Source organism: Fringilla coelebs (assembly GCF_963513975.1).
Source record: "Fringilla coelebs genome assembly, chromosome: 4".
Lineage (NCBI taxonomy): Eukaryota > Metazoa > Chordata > Aves > Passeriformes > Fringillidae > Fringilla > Fringilla coelebs.
In genome coordinates, this window is record NC_140032.1 from 17,396,148 (window position 1) to 17,418,676 (window position 22,529).

The window sequence follows — 22,529 nt, forward strand, 5'->3', positions numbered from 1 at the left end:
TGCTTAATTGTAAAAAAAATAACTTCTTTTAGTGATAGCATATGAATCAGTATCCACAGCAAGTCTTGGAAATGGTTTTGAATTGTGAGCTCAGAAAGGTTGCAGCACAAATGTCAATCTGAAAAATAGAGTAGTGTGTGCATCATTCGCTAGATAGGAAAGGAAAAGCTTGGATGACTTTGTGAAAAGAGTACTGCTATGAATTTCTAACACATCTTTCTTCTTGCATCATATATTATTTAATTTCCATAGCAACCCACAGGAGCAAGAAACCAGTGTTTTCAGAAAAATTTGAATTGATGCAGTTCACAAAAGAGAAATTACGACAGACTAGGAATGATGGAGAAAATAAAGGCAGGGAAATTCTGCTACCAGACACTCAAAGTTATTAAAAAGCATTGTCAGATTTCCAAAAGTTACAAGCATCCTATGAAGTATGCATTGTCAGTGTTTGTGCTATGACTTTTATAACATTGTAATCCCAAATCTGATTAATTGCATGCATCAATTCTTCCAATTATAGCTAAAGAGTCAACTTTGCTCTCAAATCCTTTCATCAGTGCCAAAACAAAAAACACAAATAGCCAGCACACCACCACCACCACCAAATAAATTAAAATAACCAGCTGAAACTTTCAGATTACTTTAAATAAATGGCTTTTAATTCTCAACAGTTGTGGTAGCATAATTGGATATTATCTGCTGACGCTGGACTTGCAACTCTGCAAGGGAAAAAAAAGTAACTGAAGTCTAGAAAGCAGCACAATTATATTTTATAAATACAGAATGACATATGTAAGTTATCATATTTGTCAGCTGTTGAGAACAGACACAGAAAATGCTGAACTGTGAGAAAAGTATATTTTCCAAAGGGATAAGAAAACTACAGCATCTGCTCAGTCTAGCTTAGAAACCTTCCCTGGTACTGCACACTTTGTCCAAGGTTACAGAAAAAAATTACTTAAGGAAAGATGACAACCACTATGTTTCAAATTCCTTAAGGGCAAAGCACAAGTGTTATTCACAATTTCCTACAAGATACCATAACATCCCATTGACAGATTGCAGCTGATTTACATCTTTAGATAAGCAAAACCAAGCCTCCGAGAAAGAGAATGTAGTGTGCTTGTCAAAGAATATTAGTCCAAGAAACAATGAAAATAAAAAACATGAAATTCATCCTTTATGACCAATGTGTCTTCTCTGCAGTACTGTTAACACATACAGGTGGACAGGTGGAACCACGTACACTCACATCCCAATTTGGGTTTGTGTGTGTAAAGGCTTAGAGAACGTCAGACTGTCTAAACACTGTAACATCAGATTATGCTCTGTTTTCATTATGCTCAGCCACAAAGTAGTTCACAGATCTTCTTTTATTATTATTTATAGGATGAAAGGAATGATAATATAAAACAATGACAACCCTGTATTATCCTTAGGCAATTCTCTCGTTATCATGCTGAACAGCTCGACTACAGAGAAAAACAGTCATTACCTGTGTGAAGAGAACCTGTGATTAGCCTGAGAAGGTACTGGGCAAATTTCATTATTTCCCGCTTACACCGCTTCCTACAGCCACTCATCTTAGGCAACGGGGTATTCCTCTGAGGAGAGCCTGACGACTTTGCCAATAAAGGGAACAGTTTCTGCCAGCAAACTTCTGGGGCAGTCCGGAGCCTCCCACGGCCTCGCCGCCTCCTCACGGCCGAGCACACTCCGCCGATCTACCTCGGGTGCCTGCGCAAGGGAGCCCGCGGCGGCCGGCGGTGCGTGCAGCGGGCGCTGCCACGGCACAGCGCGGTGCGGCACGGCTCGGCTGGGCAGGACACGGCACGGCACGGCACGGCACGGCTGGGGCTCGACACGGCTGGGCACGGCACGGCACGGCACGGCAGGACACGGCGCGGTGCAGGCACTGGCGCGGCCCCCGGCGCCCCCGCCGCGGCCGGACCCGCGGCAGGCGCTGGCCGCGGGCGGCTCCGCGGGCGCGCAGCCCGGCGGGCGGGGCGGTGCCGGTGCCCGCCCCACGCAGGCAGCACAGCACAGCACCGCACAGCACGGCACGGCACGGCACAGCACAGCACGGCACGGCACCGCACAGCACGGCACGGCACAGCACCGCACAGCACAGCACCGCACAGCACCGCACCGCCCCCGGGAGCCGCTCCGCTCAGCGCTCCTCCCGCGAGCAGCGGGCGGGCAGGTGGGAGCCGGCCGGGGCAGGGTACCGCTCCGTGCCCGCGGTGCTGGGCGGCGGCGAGCCCGGCCGAGGGCAGAGCCCACCGAGAGCAGAGCCCGGCCTAGGGCAGAGCCCGGCTGAGGGGACGGTCCTGGCCCTGCCTGAGCTGCGGGGGTGTGACCGAGGTGTGCGCGGGCGGGGCTCCCCTCACCTGCACTCTGCACGTCGGCCTCGGGCCCCGTAGCCTGCTGGAAGGTCATGCAAACGCCAGGGCACTGCACACTTGTACAGCGGGAAGAAGGAAGCAGAAACCCTGCAGGTTCCTCTGTGCGGGAAGCTGTCCCTGCTTTCCAGCCCCCTGACCTGCAGCAGCTGGGAAACAGGTTAGATTGTCTCCAAGAAAGTCTTGTCAGGAAGCTACCTGTACTCTTTACTATTCCATTATAAATCCATTGTTTTCCAACTTGCTGAGAACTATTTCTTATTAATAAAAATTAACTGCTGTAGTCTCCACCCATGACCACAAAACCCAAAGAATATGTTTTCATTTCCCTTGGAGTACTTCCCTCATAGAGAACAGCTCTATTGCATTAGAGGGTGATGCAATATGTAATGCCTAATACAGTTAAAAAAAGAAAAAAAAAAAAGACAACCCATTAAGGAAGAGCTTAACAGAAGAAAATCATCAACTGATCTAATTTCATGACAGCACTGACCATAAAACATTTTGGCGAATGCCTTTAAAAAAATTACAATAAACACAAATGCATATCTTCAAGCTATTGTCTATATTATGCAGTGAGTAGAGATAAATACATTATAGACACAACACATCAAAGCATTATCAAAGTTGCAGTTAGATGACACAGTTTCTGTGTCTGCTATCTGAAACACAAGCATGCTGACTTATGCTTCCAGTGAAGCTACACAGATAATGGAAAGAACCAAAATGGAATAGCTCACAGAAGCCCCCAGGTTACACCAACACAGGGATTAGTCTGAGAAGGATGTGGGCAAATTCTAGTATTTCATGTTTGCCCTACTTCCTACAGCCACTCATCTTAAGCAGAAACTAATTTCTTGGCACAGTTTTTTCTGAAAAGACACAATACAGTTTGACCAAAGAAAACCGTCAAAAAAAAAAAGACCCCCCGAACCCAAAAAACCTCCCACAAAAACCTACAAACCAACCAACCAACCAACCAACCAACCTACCAACCAACCAACCAACCAACCAACCCACCAACCCACCAACCAACCAACCTACCAACCAAACCCCCAAACCCAACAGCCCCCAACAAAACCCATCAAATTCTGAGGTACTGGAGATGACAGTGTGCCTTACAAATTTCTGAAATCCTCTGGTCTCTGAAAGGAAAACTCCTTAAATAGCTGGTACAGGGGAAGAGATACCGAAAGCACAAGCCTCTATCTGTTCTTTAGAAGAGGACTGAAGAGGCCAATGCAAATGATTCTGAGCTGGAGTCCCTGACCTTTTTAATCCTTAGACATCACCAATTGTTTTATAGAATTTTCACTGGCAGTGTTACTTCAAAATAAGGAACTGAAAATAACTGAAGCCTAAACAATTGAAATACTGGTTTTCCAAAGCCATAAGCATGAATCACCAACACCATGTGTTGCTCTTCCTCCACCCAAAAAACCCTCCAATAAAGCTGTACCAGTTCTGAAACTGTTTGACACTGTTTCCTAAGCCTATATGTTTTCAATACAGCAATAACAGTAATTGCTACCTAAGGAAGATTTCATGAAAGATTTTTGACTAGTTTTACCAAGATATTTTTTTAACAATCAGTGCAGTATTTTGATAGCATTGGATCTAAATCTATCTCCCAATATTTCTCTGGTCAGCAGGAAAGACTGACTAAGATTAAAGGGTTTTATTCCCCAAATCAAGAGAGCAGATCAGAGAAAAGGGGGCAGGAAAGTTGGAATAGAAAACTGTAATAAAACCACCATGGTGCTTTTGAAAAGCATAGTAAAATAATATGAAGGACAGTTGGACAATATCAACTTCTATGTATTGGTAATATACCTTTTTTATCTTTTTTTAATTGACAGGACACACTAAGGTCCTCAGACAGAACCAGTCTTTTTGCACTGAGGTAAAAAAATACTTTTTATATCTACAAACTAGGTCCATCCCTAATAATTTACAATCCATAATCCTGAACTAAAGCCCTCTGAAAAAAAGATCCTCTTATAGTCAGAAGAGACTGCATCAGTTCCTAGAAATTCTGACTTTGGAACCAGGTACTTAGAAAAAACACTATTTAAGTAAAATGGAGGAAGAATAAAACACATGCATACATAACAGAAGTTCTTTTCTGACATGAGGGAGAAAAATGGAAGGAAAAAGTAAAAGTAAAAAGTAAACTGGATTTTCAAATAATTTCACCAAGCCCAGCTCATGGGCTCCTAGAATAACATAAAATACAAAATTACTTTGTTTTGAAGTGCTTGGCAAGAATGAAATGACTAGGAAGGAAACATATGCAGTTTTTGTAAAAGACTGTCAACAGCTGCAGTCAAGCTTAAAAGCAAAATGGAAACATTTCCCTGAATGTACAAAGCATACTATAGTGCAGTCAGGACAAATTAATTGATTATAATAAAATATTTTCTTCCTGGGAGGATATATACACAAAGCTACAAGACAAATCTTAAAAATCTTTGTCACCATGGCAAGAAAGCAATGCAAAACCAAAAATGTATGAAATTAAATTCTATTCAGTCCAAAGATGAAATTCCACATGCATTTTTACAACTTCAATTAGGGTCTCAGCATCACAGGTCTATGCCACAGGTCCACCTGTTGTCAACTGAAGTGCAACTTAATCATCCTTAGAGGAGGGTACACACTGATATAGTTTTAGTCTAACACTACAAAAGAAAAAACTACACCAATATTGTAGTTCAGAGATGGTCATTACTGGCAGGTATGTATCAGTATTGCTTTACTTCTTCCTGTGTAGGAATAGTATTTCACTATTAAAAAAAACCTAAACAAAACCAAAAGAGAAATGCATTAACAGCAACAGGAAAACACATTCTAAAATAATTAAAGAAAATCAATGATTTTTTTAGATTGCTTAGGTTGCTGGGATAATGTGGATGAGTCTTCTCTCAAAAAAGAAAAAAACAGAAACCCCAAAAGCATTGCATATCTCAGAACTGACCACTGCAACAGACTGGTATAAAATGGTGAATTAGCTAGCATTACAGTTATGTTTTGAGAGAGAAAAAGTTACTAAATACAGATTTTGTTTAATAAAAAAGATAGAAAAAACATCTATTAAAACATCCCAAAAGGAATTAAATGTGGCTCTTGTCATATTAAGTAACAATGGCAAAGACTCAAATGCCAAAAGCACATATAAGAGTTTAGGGAGAGAAAAATAAAAGCCATCACAAATATTTGATGAGAAGAAACCCATAGAATAAGGATGACAGTGCATGCCAAATATAAATTTGCTAGTCTGGGAATAAAATCTCCAGCAGAAGCTGAAGTGACAAACACAGAGCACAAGCTGATTGGCTTCTTGTAGGCAATTTGTCTCGTAAACCTCTTTCATTTGCACACAATCCTCTGACTTCAAAAAACAAAATTTCCTCCTGAACTTGCCCTTGCTATCGACCAAAAGCAAATTGAAATCTTACAACAAAAATCAACTCAATTAAATGCTTCACCCTCATCAGAAAGGGTAACCACAGGAAGTTTTCCAGGAGCACAGAAAACCTGTACAGAGTTTCCTCAATGTTGACTCCTGAGGCTTGTAAGAGCTTTTTTTTTTCCTTACTGCAAATACTGAATTCAATAACTGGATTTTTTTTTTAATCAAAGGATTATTAACCTTTTTATTTCAAACAACAGTGATATTTACAACCTAAGCATATGGCAAGCAATAACAGATGGGCAGAAACAAACAGATGGGAGAGCACAAGGTAACAGCAAGATGTTTACGATAGAGCATAATAAACAGCTGCCACAAGTAGATGACCATCATCAGATCTCTCTTCAGTTGCTCCTTGCCTGTCATAAAAGTAAGGGTCCTCTTAAATCACAGTCCCTACTGTATTTATTTTAATAGCTCTTCTGTGGACTTATGCTTCTCGACTTGACAGCATTGTGCACTGAGGTGTCCCAAGTTCGCCATCATTATTCAAGTGGATGCAGCAAGATGAGAGTCATTCATCACAGAAGTCACTGGAAACCACAGAAGTAATTCCAAATTATTCATGATGTCCATGAAAATATCAGCTACCACTTTTAGCCACAGCCAGTGAATAGCAACAAAAATTCTCTTGCACGTCATTTGCTCAAATTTAGTCTTGGATATTAACACGGACCAGAGATGGTTGTATGATAGAAGATGAGCTGGGGAAGCAGAGATGCAGGCATATGTTCCCTTCCTAACTGATTAGCAGTAACATGCTAGCTAAATTTACTTAGATTAAAATGGTTATTGTTCTTTATTGTCTGTCCTGAATGTTATAGTGACAACAAGGAACATGAAACTTGCTCCATGCATTCCATATTAAAATGTATGTCTACATGGGATGTGGATATGATCTGGTTCTGTCTTGTAGCAACAATAACTTCCACAGAGCCCAGGACAGAGAGTGAGGGGACTGCCAATGTCCCTGGTTACGATTACAGACCTTCTTTAATTTTTTTTATACTCTTCATATCAGAATTAAAACCTTCCTATTAGCCCAACTGTTACTTATCCAAACTGTATGCAATGCTTTTAAATGTGGAAGACAAAATAGTAAGAAATCTTTATCCTGGCCTATGCTACTGAAAATTAATACAGTCTTCCTGCTTTTGTTTTTAGTCTTTAATTTCTCCTGAAAGCTTGCTAAGAATAATATCTTCAAACAGCTCTGTTGCTGTGTTTAAAATAGGACTACAGAGAAATGACTGCTACTTCACACTGTTTGCATAATATCAACAAATTATACATGTGCTCTATTCTGATACCTAATACCTGCATAAAATAAATTACTTTCATTGCTGTTATAGTCCCAGACTCTATATGTTCAAACTGAATTTTCTAATACATTTATGTAAACTAATAAAACATGTTGGCTTAACTCACCAGAATCTTTGGCCAGTATAACAGAAATACTTAAAGGATTTGTCTCTATTATTCCCACCTTCCCTGAGCTAGCTGCTCTCAGAATGCCTTTTTTTACCTACTCAGTGTCCTTGAAGCTTACCCCAAGGATTCATTTTCACACAACTCTCTAAGATGATACTGCAGACAGTCAACCAGGAGCTACAGCTGCCTCAACCTCCCCCACGGTCCACACTTGCCTAATTAAATATTCATCACTCCCAAAAGCTGCAGTGTCAAACATGAGCAACTGCCCAGCCTGACCTCCTACAGCCAGCCCGTGCTTTGTGCTGGAGAATCAACAAGACTGGGATTTACCTGCTGGAACATAAAATGGCATAATGCAGTTTTCATGTTGCACATTAACTTCTGTGCATGCACTGTAAAATTCTCACTGCAGATGCCAGAGTACTAACTTTTAATGTTCAATATATATTGAATGCCTGTATGCAAAATTGCAGGGCAGTGTTATCAATAAACTAAAGTATTATCTTCCTTATAATACAGATCCTGTTTTGTATGTACGGTCATACATTTCAACTTAAAAATATATTATTTCTGAGTGTTCTCAAATAAAAAAAATGATTGAGGCATACTAATATCAAGTATATGAGGGTGGTTTGTTTTGGCTTTTTTTTGGTGGCTTTGGATTCTTATCTTAGTTCCATTGACAGGAAAGTTGGGGGTTGCCTCCAAGAGAAAAGTTCTTACAACTCATTTAATTGTATCAGACTCTGCATATATTTATATCTATACTTAATGGAAGAGAAATCTGAACAAAAAAACCCAGAAGGAATCATCTTTCCTGTTACAGAAACCATAGATGTAATAGTATATAAGTTCCATAAATCTTTGAGATTTGATATAAGTAAAACATATCCATATCATGTCCATACAAAATAAAAATAGCGTGAAGGTTGTGTTTTGACCCCAAAACCTACATTAACCTGTTAAAGAGGGAAGTATCAGAAATTGGCTGCAAACCAGACAATACTGGGTATGCAGCATTCTTAAGGCAATAGAATAAGCACTGCACCAAATCAGCCATGAGAATTCTATAAGTACAATAACTACTACAGCTTGGGCCAGTGAGTAAATGTATTCTGAGGAAGCTTGTTTTCACTGCATAGATGTACCTATGTATTTATATATACTTACCTGAAATATATATATAGTTTTAAAAAGGTAGACTTCATAGCTTAAATAACTATCTGTTGCAACTTATTGCAACTTATACGCCCCTAGGATTTCCCATAAATGGTCAAAACCCAGATTTCTTCTTCTAAGTCAAGGGCTCCCCCATAGTTTTCAAGCATTTTCTTTCCCCTTTTATGCCAGTTATGGCTTGATGCTCTAATTAAAATGCTCTAAAATTTAAGATTGAAAAGTACATATCCTTAAGTTTTCACATCCTTAATCTGGCATTAATTGCAATGTATTTGAGTGAATATACTGCAGCTACTAGCTCAGGGAGGAGAAAGACAGAAGGGAGATACCAAAGTCCAAACATTTCTTCAAAGCCTACATCTTGGTTGAAGCAATTTTGCAACAGTTCTCCTTCATCCAAAATTTGATTATGTTAATTATTAAATATGAAGCACCAGTGTTGAGAGCAAGTTAAATTACCACACTGCTAGGTCTGTGGTCTGTTTTCCCTCCTGCCAGGGTCCTGCAGTCATTGAGAAGAAAAACACTTTATCAGCATTCCTGTGGAATCCTTCAGTAATGCTCTGTAGGGAACATCACCAGTTACCAGTCGACTCCAGATTTTCCAGAAGAGTTGTCATTGTAATAAGGACCCCTAGATCTTCTTCCCACATAATACAGCTGATGAGCTGTCACACAAAGTATATAAATTTTACTCTGACATAGAGGAAAACCATTTTAAATAGAATTGATCTGATCATATCTATGGTTTGATAAACCTGAGCTGAACCTTGCTCATGAGTAATAAGAAAGGTTTATAAGCGCTCAAAACTCTACCACTCTAAACTACATAATAATTTTTCTACTCTGCACTCTTACTTTCACTACAGGCAAAAAAAAATACATTGGAAAAACCATTTTATTATCATTTCCAAGCAAATGGAAGTTCATCTAGGCTTCATGATACAGATTAAGCCTGAAGAAGCTACCCACTGTGTGCTTCAAGCGGGAAGTAGTCATCAGGGATAGGAATCACAGGGTATTACACTCATTTAGCATTGCTGGACCTGTAAAGGAAACATCTGAGTCTGTGTTGGGGTCCTGAAGTTGCACACTGCATACAGTGGGTAGATTTTGCAGGCCTTATTCAGCATCTATTTAGAATCATTTATTTCCCTACCTTCTACCACATGTTTTTCTGCAACCATATGGCCATTTCTCTGGCAAGTATGGCCACAACTACCTGTGGCTTTGGGCAAACCTCCCTCATCTGCCCTTTTCATACCATTTAAAATCAGTCCTTAGGAACCAGTGATAAAAAGAGGCAGAGTCAAAGTAAATCTTCAAGATTAAAAGTAGGAAAACAGAGCAACCAGGGAATTCAGTCTCACATGTGACCCTAAGGCATTGGTGAAAGACAATTTTTGGCTCCCAGGTGGGAACACTTAGTGGTAAGGCAGGTAGTTGGGACCATGTGCATGAGACCTCAGGAAACTGTAGAAACTGTACATGAAATGATTGCAGTCTCCTAGAGACAACACCCTAAGATGTGATCCAATGAAGGCCTTAAGCATAAACATAAACCATTTTTCAGCTCTATAGCCTAAGGAAGGGAAGCAGTGTGATTATGAACTCACCTACTCTAAGTTACAAGTCAGTGACAATGATAATAACCTGCATATGGTTAAGGTGAGTAAAGAATTAACTTCATCAATTGCCTGTAAATACATATCTGACTCTGAAGCCTAGAACAAGAAGATAAGTAAAAGGCTGGTAATGAGACTCCAAACTCTACAGATCAGTACAAAGATAATAGTTTTGATATAATACACACATACATTATATAATCAACACTGATACTCAGGAATATAAAAATACAGAGGAATACCCCATTTCGTATCTCTCACTGTGAGGAGAAGAAATATTACTAGAAGAAGACAACATCTGTACACTAGAAGAACAATGGTAAACTTGAAACTTTATAGGGTCTTATATGGTGGATATGAATACTACTTCTATTTAAGCCCTGCAGAAATTTCCTAGTTCATATCATCTGGTCTGTGCCTCAATATAGACTTCAGTCACCAAATAGAAATCATGCTTTATATTACAGGAATTATGACATCAAACTTCTCCCCATCAGAACAGAACAGCTATCTTTACTGTAGGAAGTGTATTAAAAATGGAAGAGATAAGCTCTTCAGTCGGGGGAAAAAAAAAAAAGCTATTAAATGTATCTTGTGTCCAAAGAACAAGACTGAGGGGAGGGGGAAAAACCCCACAAAAACTCCCAACCATCCCTCACGATATCCAATACACAGCTAACTTGTCAGGTATAAGCATCTTATGCCCTTAGCAAATTTGTTCAAGTATTTATGGTATGTCATACAGTTTTCAATCCTTTCTTTTAGGTAATTCCACTCTCAACCTCAAGGTCCTTTTGATTGAGTAATCACATTTTACCCTACGTTATTTTACCTTATCATTATCTAGACTCCTTTATATAATGCCTTCAGAGATAACATGGATAGGTCACATTTTAGTACCTTATCTCTTTGGTTTTCCACCCAATGAAAGAACAAATTAAAATAATAAAATACATGGGTAGTGGGAGTTTTAACATGTTGATTTTTCCTGAAGGCAAAACATTAATCTGAAACCAATCATAGGATTTCCTCACTATTATAGTAGATATTGCTTTGGCTTCTTTGGACCATTTCATCTTTCAAGGAAAAAAACCACCAGGGGGAAAAAGCCATGAGTGGTTTGTGTGACTGCCTTGCAAGTGATCTATAAAAGCAGAATAGTATCAATATGAGGACAGCTTATTTCAAATCGTCCTACAGTCTCAGGGAAGATTACAATACTGTCTTGGGGAAGATGATATTCAAGCCAAATTTTTCCTGAATGTCTCTAGTCATTAAGTTGCCACACTATGATATCTCATATCCATATGAGCTGTTAAAATTACTGCAATATTTTTAAATTATATTTACACTATTAATATTTTAAATAAGCTAAAAATAAGTTCATGGCTTTGTAAACATATTGATCAGGTTAAGCATATTCCCTCTCTTGTTCATAGAAAGATTTCATGCATAAAACTTTCTCTTACAGTATGAATCTGTTTGCAGTTTGCTTTCCTGCCTGTGACTTTTCAACAAAAGTTGGTCTCATGATCATCATTTAAGAGCAATGCCAACTTCTGAACTTGCTCAGCAGTGTAAGAATGATTTCCCAGAACTTCACCCATTGTCAACTTGTAGTTCACACAGGTCACCAAAATGCACATACCTGCCTATAGACAAAAAGCAAATCAATATTCACTTTAATTCATGCAAGACATGGCTATGACTGAAGTAGTTAAGGTGACATGGGGAAAAGTTGTTAACATGAATGGGGAAAACCAGACAGTTTTTGTACCAGTCCTTAGTTCTTAAAGGTAAATTGTTGGGCTGGGCACTTCCTCTGCCTCATCCTGAACCTCCCATCCTGGTTTTTTTTCCAGAATGTGAACTTTCTGAACCACTCTCATCTGTTGGAACACAGAACTACTTTATTTCTCTTCTCCAAAGAGGAGTTAAAAAAGCCCTATATTTCTCAGGCCCTTTACTGGATAATCTAGTGCACAGTTATTACCATGTGATATCAAAAATAAAATAAAAAAAAAAATCTGGTCTGCCAGGAGCAATTTCTTTTCCTTTTCCAGCAGTGCTTTATTTAAAAGGAAGGTGATCAAATTTTAATGATCTTCTTTTGTTAGCTTAAATCAAGTGCAAAAATTCCTCCTGCCACTTCCCTTGGGTTTGAAGGGTATCATTTTAAATGGCACAAAGATTTTGGTGGTGAAAATTCAGATACTGAGTTTTTAAAAAGAAATTATAAAAGTTGTAATAAAAATGTTACAGAAAACAAAAGCATAAACAAACAAATTATTAATGCCAAGATATTTTTCCAGCAAAAACTATAAGGACCCTTTAGAAAGCAACATTGAACCTTTGGTGTTTTTCTAGTGATTTTATTTTGTTCTATATACAAAACACTTGCTCTAATCTGCACTTAAGGCTGGGGAGGGAGGTCAAAGTCAAACATGATTATAACTTCTTGTAAACGTGCAAAAGACTTCTAACAAAACCCAGGACTGCAGGAATAATCCATATTGAAGAACAGATGATTTTTAAAACAGCTGGGGCTGCATGACTGAGGCTGCTAGAAAAAACAACCTTGAAATAATTTGCCTAGAAATATATTTAGGCAGCCCTGGCTGTCAGAAAGTGCATATCAGGATAATGCTTTAAATTTCAATTAAATTGCAGTGGATAGCTCCTGTAATAATTTAGCCAAAAAAAAAAAAAAAAAAAAAGGACAACTTTTTTCTGAATCTCAGAGTCAAAACAATAGTCATCCTATAACATTTTGGCCTACCAAAAATTTCTTGGCTCAAACTCCTTGGAAAAACAAGTTTTTATTGTCATTGTTGCAATTTGAATGTCCCATCAAACCTGGAAAACAAAAAGGCTTATTTCCTGCATTTATGCATACAATAGACAAATTTTTCCTTCTATTTGGGGGTTTAAATAGCTTCCTATAGTTCAAAATTGTAATAACAAGATGCATTAAAAGAATTAGATGCCCCATGATTTTGAAGAGGAGATAAAAATTATTTTCTGGTTTTTTCTTTTTTCCTTTTTCTTTTTGATAACTCAGTGGGCAAGTTTAGTGGTAGAGTTTAATGGTACAGGGATGTGCCAAAAGCAATAATAATTTTTAAAAAGTTGGTGTAGTAGAGCTGTGTAAAGAAGTGGCCTATAGAATAAAAAACACTTGACAATTTTTGGGAGGTTTTGTGGTTTGGATATTTTTCTTCTTTACTTGTAGGAGAAGATCCAGTAATATTAGACTGCAGTGAAATCTTACTAACCAGGAAACATCATGTGCAAAGTTTCTAAATTTGAGGACTAAGTGGCAGAGATTCATGGTTACACTGAGAACAGACGTGTCAATGAGAAAAGCATGGCTGGGACAAGCACTTAGCAGAGCTTCAGAAATTCCTCTGGCAAATGTTTGAACTGCCATCACAACACAATTCCACTTTGGTTGTAAACCATTAGTCTTTACTGTGCTATTAGTTATTAAAAAGACCATCAGCTCAAACTGAGCTTTTGAAGGTTTGAAGTCCTGCTTGTTTGCAGTTGTCATCTTGACTCACAACCACAAACCACTGCTGCCATGGCCACTGGCTCTGAGACACAGAACCAAAATGTTTGCTGATGTCTCATGCAGGAACTTCTGCGGAAATAAACAAATCCCCAGCCTAAGAGCAACAACAAAAAGCCCCTCTGCTTATGCTGTAACTGGAGAGGATTATTTCTTCCAAGATCCCAACAATTATTAGACCATCAGCTTCACAACCATTTGTACATACAAGTAGAAACTGAAGGAGTGAGATGCATAGGTAGAAATCCTGGCATTTGAATCCAGAAAAGTTAAATTGGAAACAGAGAGCTGAAAAAGGACTTTCTGGGATATCCACTCTCATTTGTCACTGAAATGACCTGGACCTCTTAATCCAAACAATTTGTGTAGCTTGTTCAAACCAATTTGTTACTAATGTCATCCTTGCTGCTGAATTTAGGTAAAGCCCTTCCTATCTCTCCCTCTGCCAACCCTGCCCATCACTACCTCCAAGTTCAGCCCCAGACCTGTAGTGGAAGGGAGACAGGAGACCATCCTTCTCTGCACTTCTCCCCATTCAGGTTTTGATTTGAATTCTGTGGCCAGAAATGAAAGCAATGAGATCTGCAGCAAACAAAAACAATACTTTATCAATGGTATAGGCCTGTATTTTGCTGTATGAGACAACTGCATCAGCTTTTCTTCCCCCTCTCACCCTTTTCAAGAGGGTTTTAACTTAGATAAAACTGCACATTAAGACAACAAAAGACTCTATAAGAGAAGAAGTGTTTCCCATTACATGACAGTATGGTCACAAGCTACTGGAGCAGAGTATCATAACTGACAGTATATCAGGAGTGACCCCAGAATTACTTCCCAAGCTTGTTATGTAAGTGATCATGCCAGCTTCAATGAAGAGATATGAAGTTCAGGAAAAACATCATTTATTGAAATTGTATAAAATGGATATGCAAAAATTACTGAGAGCTTTTAATTTACCTTTCCAGATATCAAAGCTGGAGTGGGGAGAACCAAACAACAAAAAACTCAGCAGGAGTTACAAACTGTGACCAATCCAGAAATGAAATTTCAAGTTTTAGGAGACAGCCATAAAGACACAGAAGTGCTCATTTCAACCTAGACTAGATGTAGCATTTAAAAATTGGGTGCAAAGATGAGTAAGAAGTGCATCAAACAAGAAAAGAGAGGATTGCTTTGAAAGAAACTCTTATCTCAATTCTTCTTGTGTTTTATCTTATTCAATCCAGCCTGTGGAGGAGGAAGGACACTCATGCTGTTCAAAATATTCCTACTTGAAATTTATTTCTCTAACCTGCAATAAATACAATTTTATTTCAGCATGTAATTTAACAAATCTTATGTGTATTTCCAAAATTGAGGAGAATTTGAAAACTAAGCAAGAATGCTGATGTGTAAGCTTTGTGAAATTACATTTCAGCCTGTGATAAAAGTAAGGAGTAGCCAGAAGATTGCAACTGGAGACACAATGGACACAGACTCCTAAGCCAAGTCTCAGAACACCATGCTAAAAGAAACAGCTGATCGAAAGAGAAGAGATAAATATTCATTCAATAATTAGCTTAATGTTGCAGGTCCAAGACTTTTTTTTCCAGAGCATTCTAAGTTAGAATCCTATTTGAGATTTCTTTTCAATGAATGTGTCACAGTTCACAATTTATATTAGCTCAGCTAGATCATCTATTCCCTCAGGATCCTATTCCTACAGAGAACAACAGATGCCTTCAGTATTCAACCTTGCTCTTTTATGTTAGTGCCTCTCATAGTGCAAATATTCTCATATTTCAGGAAAAGTATATAAAGACAGAAAATGAAATTATGTCCCAAGAGACATTCTGAGTATTAAACTCAGAATAAAATGTTAGAGTAAAATATTTAACAGCTGAGGGGTTCCAAAATTCCAATTTGGTAGAGCCACAGGGACTTGCTACCTGTCCTTGATTACCTGCCCTGTTACTGTTCCCCAGAGCTGCTACATGGTATGAAAAACCTGTAAGCTGATAACCTACCCAAGTATTCTTTTTTTGTTCACTGTAAGTAAAAACAAGTACCAACAGGTTCTCAAGAAACATCTGACAAAGTACTTCATTCTGATATAACAATCTCCTTTACAAATTCCATATGTTCTTACATTCACATTACATTTTTATTCATCGTTCCATCTGAGTTTGATATTACTTTTCATCTCTGTAAAATATCACAACAGAAATTTTCTGTGAGTTACTGAAATTTACTGGCAATCTGACCCATCCTATCTACTCACCAGCTTTCCACTTAGCACCAACTTAATCTCCTATTCCAGCACTTCTTCAGCATTGCAGACTTCCTTCAGTTACCCTGAATGTTCTCCAGCACACTGAACCTTGATTTCCAGTTCTCACCATGTAAGCACTTTACTGTCTCTCCACAAGAAATACCCTGAGCTTTTCAGATAACACACACACACACACACATATATATATATATATATATATATATATATATATATATATATATATATATATATATTCACAGATAACACATATCCCAGTGCATGCTATTACTCTTTGATGTATGCATAGGGTTTTTTTGGTAGCGGCCAAAAATGTGTTGGTAATTTGATAATCTACCTTGATGACTTTTATAGAACACTAAAGAATACACATGTTTTGTGGAGTAAAGCAATGCCATGTGCTTAAGAACATGGGCACAATTAACAGATTACTCTCCCTGTGTATTCCTGTATGTACAAGTTCTGTGCAGGCCCCTGCAGCATCCTGATGGAGGAAACAGAAGGATGTGCCTTCTGAATATAAGTTTCATTAGGAATTAGAATGTTCAAAACCCCTGTTCATGCACTGACTGGAGACATAAAACAAGATTGGAAAGGGAAGCTCACAGGGAAACAGAATTTCAGTTCCTTCATAGCATCCAGGAATTTATTGGTATAAGGAGAAATAAAGTAGCTTAAAACAAATAAGACCTTCCACAAACCTTAATGTGCATCAGATCTCAAAAGATCAGTTCTAGAATCAGCATAGATATTTATGCATTGATTGTGCTCTTTGCAAGCTTCTTTCCCTCTGGAGAATTTTCTTATAGAAATACTAAGTTCAGAGATAATTTTTACCTCCATCCTTGCTTTGACATTTACAACACTTTAGAAATGCATTTCCTCTTCAAGGATATTTTCATCTATTAAAGAATATTTATGAGTGCATCTTCAAACAAAACCACTGGAATGAGAATTCAAACAAAAAAAAAAAAAAAAGAAGATTTGCATTTGCAACTGTTACTACACTAACTCCCAGCAAGACAAAAAGTGACACTTAAAATGTAAACCTAAAAACTTAGGTTAAAAAAGGTACTAGTGCACGAATTACATTCTCTTATCTGTTCAGTGCTTCTGCTTCAATGTTTCATACAGAAGTACACCTAGAGAACACATAAAAAGCTTAAGATGGTACTACAATTTAAGTGTCAGGAAAGTAACCTACAAAGCAACTAAACTGAAGACAACTGAAGGAGTGTGGCCTGTGGGACGCCAGGGCACCAGGAATATTTCTCTGTCTGCTCTGGGGTTCCCTGACCCCCAGGGGAGCACTGACTTTGACCCTCATTCATGGAGAAAGTTTCCTAGGCTTCAAGATAGACTAGAATCCACAAAAGTGTGCAATAGATTGTAGGCAGTAGTGTAGGTGTATCACATGGTGAGAAATTTATGTTTTGGGATTTTTTATGTGTTGTGGATGGAAGCAAGATGGAGGGCACAGGGTGTCCTCCTGGGTTTCTTCTTCATGCTTCTTCTTCCTCCTTCTTCATGGGTTTGGGTGGCATTTTGTAATTGGGCAGAAAAGTCTGCATTGTGGGCTCTGTGAGATCAGTTATGGGGTTAAAAGGGAAAATAATCTAGATGTTCTTTCTTAATTGGATAGTTTAGTCTTAAAAGACCTTGTAACATGAGATTGTTTGCCATTTTGTGCCTTCTAATGAAAAGCTGCCCAACTCACAGTAATGACACTGTTGTACTGATAAGAAATAATGAACACCTGAGTCCAAACATGAACTGCCGTCTCAAGCGCCTTCAATCCAGACCCAGAAAAACCAGCAACTGGGACCCCACAGTGGCCAGCAGGTCAAAGGAGGGGGTTCTCCCCCTGTAATCTGCTCTTGGAGTTGCACTTACAGTTCTGGTGCCCCCAGCATCAGAAGGGCACAGAACTGCTGGGGCAAGTCCAGAGAAGGACCATGGAGCTGTAAGAGGACTGGAGCACCTCCCCTGTGACGACAGGCTGTGGAGGTTTGGGCTGTTCATCTTGGAGAAGATTGTGTGGAGACCTCATAGCAACCTTCCAGTATCTGAATGGACCCTCAGGGAAGCCAGAGAGGGACTTTTCATCAGGAGCTGTAGTGAGAGGACAGGGAGTAATGGGCACAAATTGAAAGAGGGGAAATTTAGGTTTACTGTGAGACACTGGAACAGGCTACCCAGGGAGGTTGTGGATGCCCCAACCCAGGCATTTTTCAAAGCCAGGTTGGATAAGGCCTTGAGCAACCTGCTCTGGTGGGAGATGTCCACGGTGGAGGGGGGACGGGACTGGATAATCTCTAAGTAGATTTTGTGAAGCAAAGCTACTATGCGATTTCACACAAGCCTCAAAACTGATTGGGAAGCTTTATAAATGTGGCCTTTGGATCCAAATTCCTTTGGATCACTAGCATTCACCTCCAGAGTAAAAACTGTCCTTTAAAAATGCGAAATTCAATAAAGGGTTCATACCCTGGAAGTCAGGGCAGCATCTGAAATTTTGTTTTACAGGGGATACACAGCATACAAACTCCCAAGCCTCAGAAACCAGATGGATCATCTCATGACAGTATCCAAAAATTCTACTTCATTTACTCTGGTTCTTGTTACAAAAATCCCAGTTATCATTGATACACTGGCTCTGGGGCTCCAAGGTGTTAGCTGCACCTCTTTGTCCCAAACAAGAGAACAGTAAGCACTAATGGGATAGGTTTAAGTTTTCAAGAGTAGGGAGACTTTTATTTAAAAACCAGAGCCCAATCCTGACATTATTAGCAGCACCATAGTGCACTTCCTTTTTTACCTTCCAAAAAATAATTGCACAAAAAAACCCTGGTTTCCATGCAAGACTGCACTCATTAGAAGTTTGGGCAGGAAAATCAGGCTCCTAAAACCACCATCTGTTTGTAAATGCACAAACCTGCTTCAAAAACATTCAGGAATTTCAGATGTTCAGATTTTGGTTTAAAAACAGAAGGGAAACACAGTAAATGCTGGATTATACACTTGTAGATATTTATGTAAGGGTTTAGGAATTGCATAAAAAACATTTATTTTGAAAGTTTTAATGAGAAGTTCTGTAGAGAGTAACAAAACAAATACATGAATTACTAAAACAGGAGTCACATTTATCTAACTATTCCTAGTAAAGCTTGGAAGCCAATGGGGTCTCAAAAGAGCATTTTTGGCTTACTTACTTAGCTTATGCTTGAAAGATGGCAACATTTGTATCATGAAACTCAGCAGCTTTCTGAACAGTTGGTGCACTGACATTTTAATGCCAACCCCAAGAACACCATTTCCAGCAATGGCATTTCTAGGGAAATTGTTACAACTTCCCACATTCAGAGGCAGGTGCAATCAATTGTTTCTCAAGCAACTTAAAGAATCAATTTATCAACAAAAATAAAACTGAAAAAGTGGTTGATTACAAAAGCCTTTGGCACACACCTCTACTGAATGATAATTCAGAACAGTCTTTACCACAGCTCAGAAGGTAACAGTATTTTTAAACAAACAAGACTGTGACATCATCAAATTAAAACAGCATTAAATATCACATCTTCTTAATAATGACATACTTTATTTACTAACATCAAAACTCTGTTTCCCCCAAAGAAAAGTAAGTTCTCACTATCTTCATTTAGATATTTGCTTACTAATATTTGAATTTAAGAAATTGCTGAAATGCCCTCAGTATTTAGAAAATGTATCGAGCTTTCATTTTCCTAAACTGCATTTTTTTTAAGTCTTGCAGTGGTAAATCTGTAATTGATCCAAGTACTTTCATACACTAAAAGGCTTTGATTTCTCCTATCTAGCACAATTATTTCCTTTGCAACAATCAGAAACCCATTAAATATTTTGCAAGTATAATGGCTTCTAATAAAAAAAAAATCACAGAAATGGAAAACCACACAGGACTCAGACACCGAAGAAAAAGGTACTTGAGGAAACTCACATATTTAGTAATTATTTTATTGTATTTTTATTCAGGATGGAGTGGCTTACTCATATCAAAATCAATTTTCCAATAAAGTCCATCCCACTAGGGCCAACTACAATGAGGGTTTCATCCCGTTTATTACTGGGAGAGGTGAAATGGTTTATTGGGGGTTACAAAAGGCAAGAAGCTGAAAAAATTCTCCCAGTTTTGAGTAAAGATCGATGACCCTTATTCATTAAAGTTTCTGTGTATGTTCCAGGGCACTATGTATTTTTCAATCACAAAAACAGGGGGACAATTAACCACTCTGAAAAACTTATGTTTGGGAAGAGTCCAAACAAACAAATGGGACTTAAGAGAAGGCAAACAAGCACATTAGACTGAGTAAATTTAGATGTTTTGTGTGATCAAATGAGGTGTAAAATCCATGTTGTAAAACTGTAAGACCTTTGCTGTCCCAACCAGCCAAGCACCCAGTATTCCCAAATTGTTTTCATGCCATTGTCTGTACCAATAGTTAGGTATTTGACCTATGAACAATATTTAACAAACCTTATACTCTCTGTGGCATCACAAGACATTTTATAGAAAGCCAAATAAAGCCAAGGTAAGAAACACTTACTGAAACCACAGAAACACTCCTGTATTCTAGAAAGGGGGAACTTCAGATAGAATCATACATAGCTATAAATATATATAGATATATCAATCTCAGAGACTGATGAGTAATAAAAATAAACAATTAGTTCTCAGGGTATCACTACTGTCTCAAGTTAAAAAGAGAAAGGAGTTCACACGAAAAGTATTTTTCAGATCTTTTCAGCAAATTAGTTTTATGGCTCTAAAAATTTGTCTGTATGAGAGTTTACAAGATTTTACTCAAATACAATTTCTCTTTTAGTAAGAAAAAAAACCTCCACAGTTCAAACAATAAAGATGACATATTGGAAGATTTGGCTTCTTGGATGATACCTGTTCTTTAAATGTTTTTTCTTTTCTTTTGCAAGGCACAGGTATGACTAGATGACTTTAAAGGTTAGATTTTGAATTCTCCTAGCTGTACCAGTCAGAGAGAATCAGGAAAAGTAACTTCATCTATAATTTAGTATTTACTCTTCATTTTAATGTGTCTATATTACACAATATTTGCATTTCAAAGGCCAAGTCTCAAATTCCTAAATCATCAAAAATCCAAGTATTGATAGAGGTGATTTTGGTCCCATACAAACTTCAGTCAACATACACATGGCAATACAAGTTATGTAACTGTCATGTAAATAACCTAGAAATAACTTCTCTTATGACACCAAAGTTAAATTGCTTAGAAATTAATTGATTTCCCAATATATAAATATTAAGGAGCTAATTTTCTAATGGTGACCTTAGTTTTTGAGAATACAATTTGAGAAAAATGAGTTGCCAGTAAAACATTCTATAACTAACAAAACCAAAACACAGTTTGATTTTACCACCACACAATTAACTTAAAAGAGAATGTATATTTTCGCACACAATTTCAGCAAAGACACAGCTTTTAAGAAAATATGACTTGAGTAATAGGTGTCACTGACTATCAGAGGTAGAGACTGTGACAAGCTCCAGAAAAGGGCACTGCTAAAGGCTTTTATTACTTTTTATGTACCATCACCCAACAGTTGTTACAGAAATTGAATTACCATTTGAAAGGTCATTTATCCAAATTATTCAGTGCTACAAAAGAAATCTAACGTGCAAACAATTTAGATAAGGAATCCTACTGATCTAGTACCCCAAAGTGCCTGTAATTTGTCAGCTGGATTCAACTTTTACACATAAGTGTTCATTATCTGTAGAAAAAATAATTAAAACATGTGAATACCAAAGGAAAAAGAAAAAAAAAAATGAAGGGTGAATACTGTACACTGCACTATACTTTGGTTGCTCCCTCATACTTGGACAAATAATATTTCCACTTCCAGTATATGTGTGTGTGTATATATATATATATATATATATATATATATGTGTGTGTGTGTGTACACAGAGATATAAAAATACTCTTGACAAATATTAGCAAATATATTCTATGCACATGCACAGAAGTAGTTTAAATTTATCTTTTGAGTTCTCAAGATCTCATCCTTCACCTAATTTCTCACTGAAAAAGCTACAAGTGTGGAACATGCTATAACACACCATCAGTCTGGGACCAAATTCTACCAGTTTTGACCAAGGCAGACACGCCATCTCCTTGGGTGCTAAACAGAGAAAAGGAACATACAGAAATATTTCATGTCATCACAGGGGAAAACCCCAGGGCAGGGTTTTATTGAGCTCAGCAAAAATCCCTCATCAGGAAGGGCATAGTGAATGCTTTGAGCAGGATGTCAGAGGAGATGACCACCAAAAATCCTTTCCAGCCTAAATCATATGCAGGGTTTGGGATGCTGATGAAGTAGCAAGAGGCAACAACATCAGCTAATTGCCCAAGCAGCCCAGGGAAATCTAAGTACAGAATGTCATCTCTTGTAATTTTCTTCCTAGTCATTTCTTTTTTGTCATTAATACAAACAATAAATTACAGATCAGTTTCCTGATCCGTAAATGAAAGTGAAGCTCATTGCTTTTAAAGGT

The 22,529-nt window shown here is 38.1% G+C and overlaps 1 protein-coding gene across 4 annotated transcripts in view; it reads right to left on the minus strand.

The window, feature by feature from the left end:
- KCNIP4 (potassium voltage-gated channel interacting protein 4) overlaps positions 1–22,529 on the minus strand; it is a gene marked incomplete at both ends in the record, with an annotated part of 382,966 nt that overhangs the window by 278,938 nt on the left and 81,499 nt on the right. Inside the window, one exon of one of the 4 annotated variants that reach the window (XM_084204695.1) lies at positions 1,499–1,586. The exons of the other annotated variants lie outside the window; for them this stretch is intronic. Within the exon in view, the coding sequence (XP_084060821.1) occupies positions 1,499–1,586 (88 nt within the window). Of the gene's footprint in view, positions 1–1,498; positions 1,587–22,529 lie in introns of those variants that run through there. 4 annotated transcript variants of the gene reach the window in all.